Source organism: Vanellus vanellus (assembly GCF_965231255.1).
Source record: "Vanellus vanellus genome assembly, chromosome: 3".
Taxonomy (NCBI): domain Eukaryota; kingdom Metazoa; phylum Chordata; class Aves; order Charadriiformes; family Charadriidae; genus Vanellus; species Vanellus vanellus.
The window spans coordinates 48,156,127-48,167,895 of record NC_138907.1 but is presented as its reverse complement, the minus strand read 5'-3'; the positions used below and the strand labels follow the sequence as shown (position 1 = coordinate 48,167,895).

The 11,769-nt window shown below is 43.7% G+C and overlaps 1 protein-coding gene across 1 annotated transcript; it reads right to left on the bottom strand.

The window, feature by feature from the left end:
* Nucleotides 1–2,402: 2,402 nt before the first annotated feature.
* Nucleotides 2,403–10,505, bottom strand: PSMB1 (proteasome 20S subunit beta 1). The gene is made up of 6 exons (XM_082480320.1): nucleotides 10,371–10,505; nucleotides 9,233–9,340; nucleotides 7,711–7,792; nucleotides 7,144–7,273; nucleotides 4,063–4,169; nucleotides 2,403–2,677 (listed from the first exon to the last, which is right to left on the bottom strand). Exons 1-6 carry the CDS (start codon nucleotides 10,469–10,471, stop codon nucleotides 2,492–2,494), a joined length of 714 nt encoding a protein of 237 aa, XP_082336446.1. The 5' UTR covers nucleotides 10,472–10,505; the 3' UTR covers nucleotides 2,403–2,491.
* Nucleotides 10,506–11,769: the final 1,264 nt, after the last annotated feature.

Below are 11,769 nucleotides of genomic sequence, written 5' to 3'. Positions count from 1 at the left end.
CTCTAAACATCTTATATTTCTCCTCAAAGAACTTACACAGACAGGTCTAGACAGCTCAAACTAAAACAAACAATTCCTAAAATCTGTTGGACACTCACTTATTTTGGATATAAACTTTACCCTTAAATATAAAAGCATCCAAACTTAATATTAAAATTAAAAAAAAAAAAGAATCAGTTGAACTCTCCTGCACATTTGGTATCCTGTAAGAACACTAAATTCATTTGGGTACAAATTAGATAATTCCCCTTCCCTTCACTGTTTAGATCTTGCATATTGCAAACAGACCTGTCCCAAAGGCAGGCATGTCCACTTGTTACCCTCAGCTGCTTTTCACTGCAACTCTAGTGAAACTGGATAGTATTTGAGTTCACCAACTTTGCATAAAGCTGTAACAATCTAGTGTGAAACACACGAGCAATTCAACATAAATCTGGTATCAAAGATAGCCAAGCTTATAGTGCTTTAATTTAATTTTATAGAAATAACAGAGCATGTATTTAATTTGGTATTGCTGATTTGTACTTTAAATCGACACAAGCTTTCTGTTCTTGGAATTACTGCACCGTGTTCAGTTTGCTCAGAACAGAACAGCATATAGCTACACCATCATTCATACAACTAACCTTGCCCATTTAAGATGGCTTTCGCTGATAATGGTAAAACATCCCGTTAAAATACATAAAGTGCCTCAAAGTTCCGACTTGTGTGACCAAGTGAATTCAGCCCCGGACTAGGATGTTGTGCTCTTTCCTCATCACTTAACTCCTCAGAGAGGAGGTATTCCCTCCTTAGGTGGCCCAACAGTGGCACCCAGCGGTCAACCCTTTTCATGAACACTTTGGGAAACAGCTGCCGTTCAAGTTCCCCACTCAATGGATTTCCCAAACACAGCTACAGCCAGTTTAAATGCACTAGCTGTTTGACTACTGAGGTTCAAAAAGTTACCCACTGTTTAAACTCTCCAGAAAACCCGAGACTACCAGCGCTGCTGAGGACCAGCCAGAGCTAGGAAAAATGCGTGGCACCTGAAACGCTGCATAGAAGGCAGTCAGTCACCCCCACACAGAAGACAAGGTTACTGTAGTCAAACACATCAACAAAATTGTTCTTATAAAAAACAGGTATGCCACCTCAAGCAACAGGATATTTTATATAATTTACATCATTGAGGTGCTGGAGCACATCCAAAGAAGAGCAACAAAGCTGGTGAGGGGTCTGAAGCACAAGTCTTATGAGGAGCAGCTGAGGGAACTGGGGTGGTTTAGCCTGGAGAAAAGGCTAAGGGGAGACCTTATCACTCTCTACAGCTACCTGAAAGGAGGTTGTACGAGGTGGGGGTCAGTCTCTTCTCCCAAGTAACAAGTGATAGGACAAGAGGAAACAGACTCAAGTTACTCCAGGGGAGGTTTAGATTGGACATTAGGAAAAATTACTTCACTAAAAGGGTTGTCAAGCAGTGGAACAGGCTGCCCAGGGAAGTGGTTGAGTCACCATCCCTGCAGGTATTTAAAAGACTGGTAGATCTGGCGCTTAGGGACATGGTTTAGTGGTGGACTTGGCAGTGCTAGATTAACGGTTGGACTTGGTGATATTGAAGGTCTTTTCCAACCTAAATGATTCTATGATTCTACACATCCCTATCCAGCTAGCTACAGGCTGTGAAAAGATTCTTGGGCAAGACATTATTTTCCCCTTGATGATGCAGCTCTGCTTTCTGAAGGTCCTAGTACTCAAGCCAATTTCCAGGAGTGTGATACAACACATCAGACAAACAGTCTACACCTGACACAATTTCCCAATAATCAAATGCACTAGTAGGGCTAACAAACCCTCCAGGCATTAATAAGCATCCAGGAATCTCCATACTAAGTTATTTTCGATCATCAGCAGAAAAAGATGCTGCTTCAGATTTTGGATGTTAACTGAACAGAAACACAGAGGTGAGCCCAGATGCAGCGTCCGGGACTAAACTCTGGAAGATGCCATTTAACATTGTTCCCTCTTACACAGAGAAATTGGTACAGGAAGGTCACACGCCAAAGTCAGAAACAGAAAGGAGAAGATAGGAAAAGCAAGCTATGAAGTGCAGAGAAGGCAGCATGAACACAACAAATGCTTTTCTCACAAAACCAAGGCTGAACTGAAAGTATTATCAGGAAAGTCTGTGAACCTACATTTTAATAACTTTACACTCCTCCATGGCATAGCGTAAGGGATTGCAAAAAGGGGATTAAATTGACATTGAAATTGGATTAATCAATAGATTAAGATGAGACAAACCAAATCGACTGTAAACGCTTAGCTTCATCCTTACCATAAACTGCTCTAATACAGAGAGTTTTCTAAGAAGCACTATCACTTCCAACAAAGATAGAAAATATTCAGCTTTACAGTAGTCGAACTTATTGAAAAAAATTTAATAAGACAAATGTCTTGTTAATACAGGTAAATTGTACATCATACATTACATGTTGATAAGTGAACTGAGTTAGTCTTTTCGTAATTGGACGGTTTCCTCTTTAATTCCATCTTTTGTGACAATGCAAATCTTAAGTGCATCCCCAGTGTACACGTCTCTCTCAGCAGCAGAAATAAAGACATCTTTAACCAGCTGCAAAGCCTTTTCCAGGGTCAGAGGTACATGTTCCACATTTTGCATGTTCTTGAAGCCAATCTAAGGAAAGATGAAAATGCATTTCAAAGCAAGTATGTTCCCCCTAGCATGAAAGCTGTTTCAGTCTCTGCACAAGAATCAACAGATTTACACAACTTAAAAAGAAGAAATGGTTGGTTTCGCTTAGAAACCGAAAGCTGGCAAAGGTATTCCTCCACACAATTTACAGCTGCATGATCAGAATTTTGCCAGTGCTGATCCTCTCACAAAAGTAACTAGAAGCAGATCCAGTTAAATCAAGCGTAGCTGCTCCTACCCATTCGGCGTATACAAGATCGCAATGAACATTCAGTTCTTAACTGATCCAATTTTTCAGAAATTTCTCCTGGGTTAGCAGTACCAGAACTGCACACAAGCCTTTTCTTTAGCCATTCTGTAGTTAGGAACATTTCTTAAAAGCAAATATTCCTAAACATACCTAGAATTAAAAAATAATAGTCTATATTGGAGCACACCAGTCCTATTAAATACCATATTTTAGCTTATAAACTTGTGTGTCCACTTAAGCATCAGAACTGAAAAAGGAGGGGGACTGTACCTCAAACTCAGAAGCAATAAAAAGCAACTTATCACAACTTTATTTCTGCAGAAGATATTTTATTTTCTGCAGTTAATGAGGTTCAAATCTAAGTCAAAGCTGAGAAATTAGAGTTGTTTAAAAAAAGAAAGATTCTATTCCTTTCTCAGCTGGTAAGAACTAAGAGTGCTTATTGCTTTTTAAGCACAAAGTTGTGTTGAAATCAGGCTCAACTGACTAAACAATAACACCACCAATATCTGAGAATAAAATGAGTAAAATGTGCTTTGGTGTTTCTCTCACTCAACAATTAACAGCCTCAATTAAATATGAAAATATTCTTCAAGTATTTTTAGACAAATTTAATTGAATAAGTTTCCAGCAGTTTTATGTAAGCATATTCTTAGAAAATGGTGTCTGAGTTGTACAAAACTTAAGACTTTTAAAAAAGTGCATGTTAAGTGATAAAATGTACTATATATACCTACTAATTCTAGCTTAATTTAGTGTTATTTCATGCTAAGTAACAGACATGGTTATGTTATCAGCTGGGGGGGGGATAAATCAGCTTCCTTAGGAAACGTAATTCTCCAATTAAAACATTTACCTGCATTTTGAACAGGCAGACCACTGTTTGTAGCATATTAAAACTTGAACAGATTCTAAAGCAAAACTTTCTGATTTCTCCCAAGAAGGAAAAGCCACACAATTTATAGATTTATGGACTAACAGTCCTACCTGCAATACATTTAAAATTTCTCTCAAAAGTAATATTCCCCAAAAGTAAAGCTATATTAATTTGTCACAAATGTTTACTGAGATCATTAAAAAAAAAAAAAAAAGAGAGAAAAAAAGAAAACTATTTTACCTGGTTATCAAGCAAGGGCTGCAGCATGGCACTTGCTGATCCACCTGCTTTGAAAGAATCTCTCTGGTAGGAGCCTACTGGATCAAAGCTATATACTGCTCCCTTCCCTAGGGGAAAGGAAAAAAAAAAAAAAAAAGGATGGAATCACAATCCAGAAAGATCTCAATACATTTACATTTACAGTAGCATTTACATTTACATTCTCAATAGCATTTACATCAGAAACTAACTCTCTATAAGCAGTCTCTGAAGTACAACAGACCCCAGCAAACCTTTACCAAATAATACCACAGTATGTTCAGACAATGCTTTGTACAGTAGGGTCACTATGGTTGTGGCCTGATACCATATGCAAGGTTATCTTCAATATTTAGGTTGTAACTATGCTCTAACAGACATTTTCTACGGTACTTGCCACAGAAAAAGTGCTGATGCAGGATAATCAAAGCAGGAGAACGCGCTCGAGCGCCGTGCTGCACAAAGAGTTCCTCCGGTTCTAAAGCTAGCACAAAGACACAGCCAGCCGTCGTTCTTGAACATTACAGTTCTTGAACTTCCTCCACAGACCGTGCTTGGATGCCTCTGCATTGCCTTCCCAGAACCATGGATGATGCTCTGGCCTCTTATGCACTTCCCTCCGGAGTCAGGCCAGGTTGTGCAAAGCTTATTAGCTTGCGTCGACATCAGAGATGCAGACATGCTGTACCTCTGAAGAATCAGCATTTGGTGAGGACATACTAGTCAAACGCAGAACTTGGCCATGCTCATCCTTTCTGTTCAGACAGGCTGCAACTGATTTAATAAACTGTCCAGTTGTCCTGGTTTGAGTAACACAGGATTAATTTCTCTTTCAGTAATTTTACTTTTCAGTAAGGTCTCTTCTAATGCTTGGGAAAACTGCACTTTTAGAACACTCTAGTGTCTGAATTTGTGAAAATATTTACTTTATAGCCAGCTATGGTGCGTGGGTTTCAAGGTCTCAGTGTTTTCAAGCTAGCCAGGTGCAGGGATGAGGAGGAGCGAGACCCCGGCACTTGACCCAAGCTGGCCAACAGGACTGTTTCATACCATGAACATCAATTCAATATAAATTAGAAAGTTTGCTGAGGTGTTTCTCTCTTCTACAACGGCTGCGATCCTGAGAACTTCTTGCCCTGGTGCTGGACTCCTGAGGCCTTCCCTTCCTCCCACTGCTGCGATTACATAGCTACCTACTGATGGAATTGGCTGAGTATAATCCTGTGTATTTTATATTGGTATCGGGATCAATATTGGTTCTTTAGTATTGTTAATGCTAATTACTTAGTCTTATTCTATTAAATCTGTTTATATTTCAACCCTCGGGTTTCCTTGTTTTTTCCCCGATTCCCCTTCCTGGGTGGGGAGGGGTCATCATGTGACAGGGTAATTGTCTAAATGACAATAAATTGTTGTGGGTTCTTCAAACCATAACACCAGTGCACTAGGCAGCCAACAAATGTGTCGTGGTTTGGGCCGAACCACCCTCTGGGTGACCAACAGATGCTCCCCCCTACTTCTCTTCAAAGAGAGAGGGAGGAGAGAGATAGATTCATGAGTTTAGAAGGAACTAAACTACTTTAATGAAATATTAATAACAAAATCAAAAGAAAATAATGAAATATATACAAAACCATATCAAGTTCCCAAGAAGACAATCATGTCACTGGCTGGCACTGGGAAAGTCCCAGACTGGACTCAGTGATGGACGGGAACTGGATTCAGGATCAGGATCAAAGGCAGAGGAACAAACAGAGTCCTTCCCGGACACCAGCCATTGAAGAAAGAGGGCTGACCCTTTGATCCCTCAGCTTTTATGCTGAGTGTGAGGCAGATGGGATGGAATACCCTGCTGGTCAGTTTTGGGTCACCTGCCCTGTCTGCTCCTACCTGCAGGTGTAAGCCCTCTATACTTTTCTGTTTCCCACCCTCCAACGGGACAAAGTTTGCTGGCCTTGGGTGTTATAGCAGTAAGTATAAACAAGAGCCTCTCTGCATACCATGCCTTGGCATAAACTATAAACATAGGTCTTATCACTCTGAGAGCAAACAGTGTCTGCACAATATGCTGTTAATTTCAGTAGTTAGAAGAAGCCCAGCTAAAAAGTAAAGTTACTGAACAGAATTGGTCCTGTTTTACCTCAAACCAGGACACACAGGTAGCTGAGCAGCCCTGAGAAAGCTAGCAGAGTTCCACACGGTTAAACACTAAATCAGAACGAATCAATCCTGCTGCACCCAAATTAAGCCCATGTACGCACACCTGCACTCTTATTCTTACCAACGGCTACAGCCCCCTCATAATCCGAGATTTACCATTATGCAGAGCAGATTAATCCCTTTCCAGACTCCACATAACATAGACATGTCTTAGCAAGACTGGGAAAGCAGTATAACTTAATGGTAATAACAGACTGTGGGGAATGGTTGAAATTATTCAAATAAGACCACCTCTGAGCTCCTGCTCAAAGTCAGAGAACACAGTATTTCAGCAACCCAACCAAAATCATTCAACAAGACCCCAGGAAGTCCTGAAAGGGCTGTACATTAAACTACAGCTTCCACATAGAAATCATGATTTTCATTAGAGGTTAGTTAACATTTAAAAATCTCTTTGTAGAAACCTGTCTCTGCAGTAAACCTTCAGATTTAATAACCTCTCTCACACTGACAGGACGGAGTAAAATATATGCAATTTTACTGCTAACGTCTCCTTTAAAGACACAACTAAGAATTCCAGCACAGCTGCTATGAAGTGTTCCAGTCTAAAGTATGAGAGGTAAGCAACGTCAGCAGATTTCAGTTGTAATCAAAAAATTATAACATAGTTTTTAGACTTTAATACCTTAAGAAATGGAAGATGAAGTTAGTAGCAGACACTAGGGAACAAGTCAGACGCATAATATGCATTTGACCTGTGTAATCACCACAATGCCTAAAGGCAGGGTCCAGAATAGGAGCGCAAACTTTGTTATTCCATCAGTACACCTGAGATGTAAAAGAACAGCTATTCACCTACAGAAATTTAGCCTCTCTTTTCTTCATTATTGTTTAAAGTCTTACCTTCTTCATCAAGTCCACCAATGATGTTGTAAACATAGTAAGGAAAGAAACGCCGAGAATACAGAATTGTAGACAGCATCGCTGCAATAGCCCCAGTAGTCATGGTCTTGTTATTGGAATGCTTGTACATCTGTAAGTGGTACCACATGTCCAAGAAGAAAGTCAGACACTAAATTTTACACTCCATCAGAATTACATTTTCTGTTACCTCACTACAGAAAAATCTGACGCTAAGTAAGATTATTAAGTAGAATGATTACTGAAAACTCACTGGTCTAAAAGTAAAGCCTTCTTACAAGCCAAAAATTACCATTTCTCCAAAATTTTGCAAAGAATAGGTTAATTAATGTTATCCTCTCCATCTCTTCCATTCTTTAAATTTGTGATGTTACACTTAGTAAGAACACAGCATCAATTTCCCCTGCCTGACCTTTCACTAGCAATACAGTTATGATACAAACACTTGAAAAAAAACAGCAAAAATTGTATTTAAAACATATCATATTATTGGTCTCAAAAGTGATACTAAGAATATAAGTTTCTAAATACAATAAGACAGTTAGCTACCTTTAATCTTGCTTCAATAATTTTAGTAAGGGTAAGGCAGTCACCATGGAAACCGCTGCATCCAATGACCGTTTGTTCTGTCCTGTAAAATGCAAACTTTTGTTGTGATTTTAGATTTAGTATGAACTATACCACTTTCTTAGACAGTAGATTATTACAAGAACACAAAATATATTTTCAGTTTCTCTAAGGGTATCAGAAACAGTTGTCTAAAATGTAGTAACAGGTACTTTGTGTATAAAAGGTAACTGCAGCCTACATGTTGGAGAGGACTTATTAAGTGCAGGAGCACACAAATGTCTTTCTTCAGTCCATTGACTTCCACAGCAAGACTGACAAAAAGAAATTCTCCATTTCTTCATGCACCTTTAACTCTTGCTATTACCATTCAGTCTTGCTAGAGGATTTCTGAGATGGGGAGCCTGCTGCATCATATCCTCAACCCCATGTGGGCAGAGGATTGCATTAAGATTGTACAATGGCTGTGTAACATTCATGCTATAGGTGCTTTCCTGTGCCAGCACAACAGAAGTTGCCTGGCTGCATTGAAGAAAGTTAGCTCTTTGCTCAGTTTCAAAACATTTCATGAAAATTAACTACAGGAACACACGTTTTAAATTTAAATTCTAGTAAATTGGTGAGAGTCTACAAACATTTACACTTACTTACAGATTACCACAAAGCAGTCATTCAAAAAAGAATTTAAATGGAAATCTTCTCTCAGCCTGTCACTAGAATAACACAAAGCCATCATGTGCAGCATGCAGAATGTACCACAGTAATTTCCATTTGGACAACATTAGAGTCAAAAGCATAGTAAGGAGTTAGCCAAGAGAAACAGAAGTTGATATGATCTTGTGTCATCAATAAAAATAAAAAAAAAACAAAACATAACCCCCCCAAAAAATTGCTTACATAGCTGCTAGCAGCCTACTAGGTAAGCACCTGCTACAGTCGAAAGAATGTAAACGATATGTATTTTTAAACCAAGGGGATGCTATCTAGGTGAATCAAGATAAGCATAAAATCAACATAAAAAGTTCAATAGTGGAACTACTGACAAGTTTACCCCTCCTAAAACAAATACCCCTTCAAAGTGACAAACGTTTGACTACAGTGACACAGTAGAACTGGCAGCAGTGGACACACTTGCACACCAATACCAGGTGTCCTGACAAAGCAAAACAAGTTACCACAGGATTAGGTTTTGCTACAGTTAAGACAGAAGTTCTTCTGATTATCCAGCCAAAAAAACACCAGGCTTACATTGAGCCTTGTATCATGCTAAAAGCATTCTGTTATCAGCTAACTTCAAGAGCATGCAACAGGAAATTTGGCTGTATTTACATCACATCCTGCATTACAGCAAGAGTCACCGTGACTCCAAAATCGACTTTGTTACTGTCCTTTTTTTTCTGAGAATTCTGCTTAAAGAAAGTGATAGATCATTCTGGGCAGGTGACACACTCATCAATACAAAAGATCTTTCATCTGTATCAATTCTTACAAGACCTGGACTTACAGTTTGTAGCATTTTGGACTGTCCCGGCAGTGAATTGCATAACCTTCACTCAGTCGTGTGTCAGATGCAACAATAGAAAAGTCTTCTCCAGCAATCGCCAACACAGTCCTTAAAGAAGAGTATTCACACAATCATGACTTTTAGCACAAATATCTTCTTAGGCAACAGAGGAACAGACTAGATAGTAATTCTACATCCAGACTCGAGTTTTGTTAAGCATCTTATATTCCTTGCTATGTTTCGCACTATGCACGTCCCTACATGTGACTCAAGATTGGAGGAAGAAGATACTAGACACAATGAAGAAAATATATGTCCATGATTCTCTACTTGGACAAAAAAACGTACGGAAACTTGGTAAAACAGAGTTTCTATACAATGCAAGAATCTCAAAGGACTAGCAATTTTAGTTGCCTGCTAATGAGTCACCCTTCTAAAACAGTTTGACTCTCCATGCAAAAAACACTCCAGCCAACTACTAAGCATCAGTATCATTATCATCACTTTTTTAATCTGATGTTATCCTATGTTATTTACTTCCATGTAACTAGTTTTGTGATCACCACATGTGTGCTACCATTAAGTAACAAAGAGATATCCTTTAAAAAGCAGTTTGGCATTATAAAAAAAAAATCTAAGTAACACTCTCCTGACCAGATCCTGTCATCAACTCAGAACAAGTGTCTGAAGAACATCACCTACCTTTAACAGTTATGACAAGATAGCTTTCAACCCAGTTACAGGTTCAGAAGCTAGCAATATGACCATTACATGAGTTTCCTGAGCCACTATAAAGAAACAACCCTGCGGGGAATGGAAAGTGCTTATTGTGACCCGTAAAATTTCAGGGAGCCCGAGTGTGCCAGAAGCTACACGGACATGCAAGAACACCCCCGAAGAGCTGCAAGGACCCACGAGACACTCAGCCCAGGGCAAGGCCGAGCCCAGCTCTCCCCCGTGCTGCACCCCTTTCTCTACAAAGAGGCGCTCGCACGGGGAGACAAACCCTCAACAGAGTGCCGGGGGGAGGCAAGAGTAAGACGAGGACGACCCAGCCCCACCGCCGCTCTCCTCAGGGCCCCCTCCGCCGGGACGAGGGTGACCCAGCCCGCTCCACCCCCTGCCTCCGACTCCTCACCCTCCGTTAAAGGTGTAGGGCGAGAAGCGGGCCTGCACGGGCGCGCCGAGCTCGTAGCCCATCCCAGGCCTGGACTCCACGAAACCAGCAGTGGACAACATCCCGGCGTCTCAGCTCTATGCTGTCTCACGGCAAAATGGCAGCACCGGAACCGGAAGTGGCGATCCGCCGCTCTAGGAGGGCAGTGGCGGCCTCCTCTCGTCTGCTCTGGAGGACGCCAGGCGGGGGGAGCCGCCCTGGGCTGCTGGCCTTGCGTGTGCCTGGCCCCGCAGCCCCCCCTCGCCCCGGGCACAGCGCCCAGCACCAGCACCGGCTCTTGCCCGGTCCAAACCCCTGTCAGCCCCATCTTCCGAGTCGTGGAAGCCAGCGGGTTGATAGCAGCTGTGGTGAGGTGGTCAGAGACCCCCCTTGCGTTTGAGCAGGCGGGGAGCAAGGCGGCTCCTGCTCTGGGAAAAGGGGGAAGCGCCTTGAGAAACTCTGTGAGGAGTAAGGGTCGGGAAGCACACAGGGTTCCCGGGAGGCGGTGCCGGGCACCACGGCACGAGTGCAGACAAGCGGGAAGGGCTGGGGCAGAGGCGCGAAGTGGTGCCAAGGGCGCAGGGAGATGCAGGGGACGCGCGGGATGCTCTAGCGGAGAAGCGTGTCCCGCTGTTGCCGAGGTGCCCGCAGGGGCTGTGCAGGGACAGCGGCGAGAACCCCCCGGCGGTAGCACCGCCGGGCGGGCGACTCTCTTGCGGCAACGGCGCTTTCTACAGCTCAAAAATGGGGAACAGCCTTACAGCGCCAGGAGCCAGCGGCCAGCCCGGCGGAGGAGCTACGCGTGCCAACGCGGAGCACTGCTGGGGAGCAGCGGCCCCTGCCCAGCAAGGCTAGACACCGGCCGGGCCCGCAGCCACCCCAGCACTTGCCTTCCCCTCGCCCTCACTCAAGATGGCGGCGAGGAAGGCGGTACGGGCGCGCGGCGGAAGTGACGCCCTCAGTACGCGCCGGCGGTGCGGGGCGCAGCTTGGCTCCAGCGGACACTGTGCGGCGGCGGCGGGCGGCGCCGGGAGCGGCAGGTACCGGCCGCGCCGCGCCCACCTTTCACCCCCTCTCTCCCCCCCCGCCCTCCTCCCCGGGGCCGCCGCACGCCCCGCTAGCCGGTGGGAGGGGGAGAGGGTCACGGACGAACACGACGGGTACCAGCGCCAGCGGGGCCGCGATGGCGCGGGCCAGGCCGGGCCTGGAGGGCGGGGGTGGTGCGCGGGACCGGGTTTGCTCCGCACCTCCCCGCTGGGCCGGCCTGAGCCGCGGGGAGGTGGCGGCCGCCCCCCCCACCTCCGACCCGTGGGGCTCCGGCGCGTCTCGGGGGCGAGCGGCGGCCGCCGGTGCCGGCGGCGGGATGGCCGCGGGCTGCGGC

What these genes read in the sequence shown, in the direction of transcription:
- PSMB1 (XM_082480320.1), bottom strand. Translation starts at nt 10,471, where the DNA reads ATGTTGTCCACTGCTGGTTTCGTGGAGTCCAGGCCTGGGATGGGCTAC. An exon ending in AGTCCAAAATGCTACAAACT is followed by an intron (nt 7,793 to 9,232) that starts GTAAGTCCAGGT and finishes TGCATTTTACAG; the next exon opens with GACAGAACAAACGGTCATTG. An exon ending in TTATTGAAGCAAGATTAAAG is followed by an intron (nt 7,274 to 7,710) that starts GTAGCTAACTGT and finishes TACCACTTACAG; the next exon opens with ATGTACAAGCATTCCAATAA.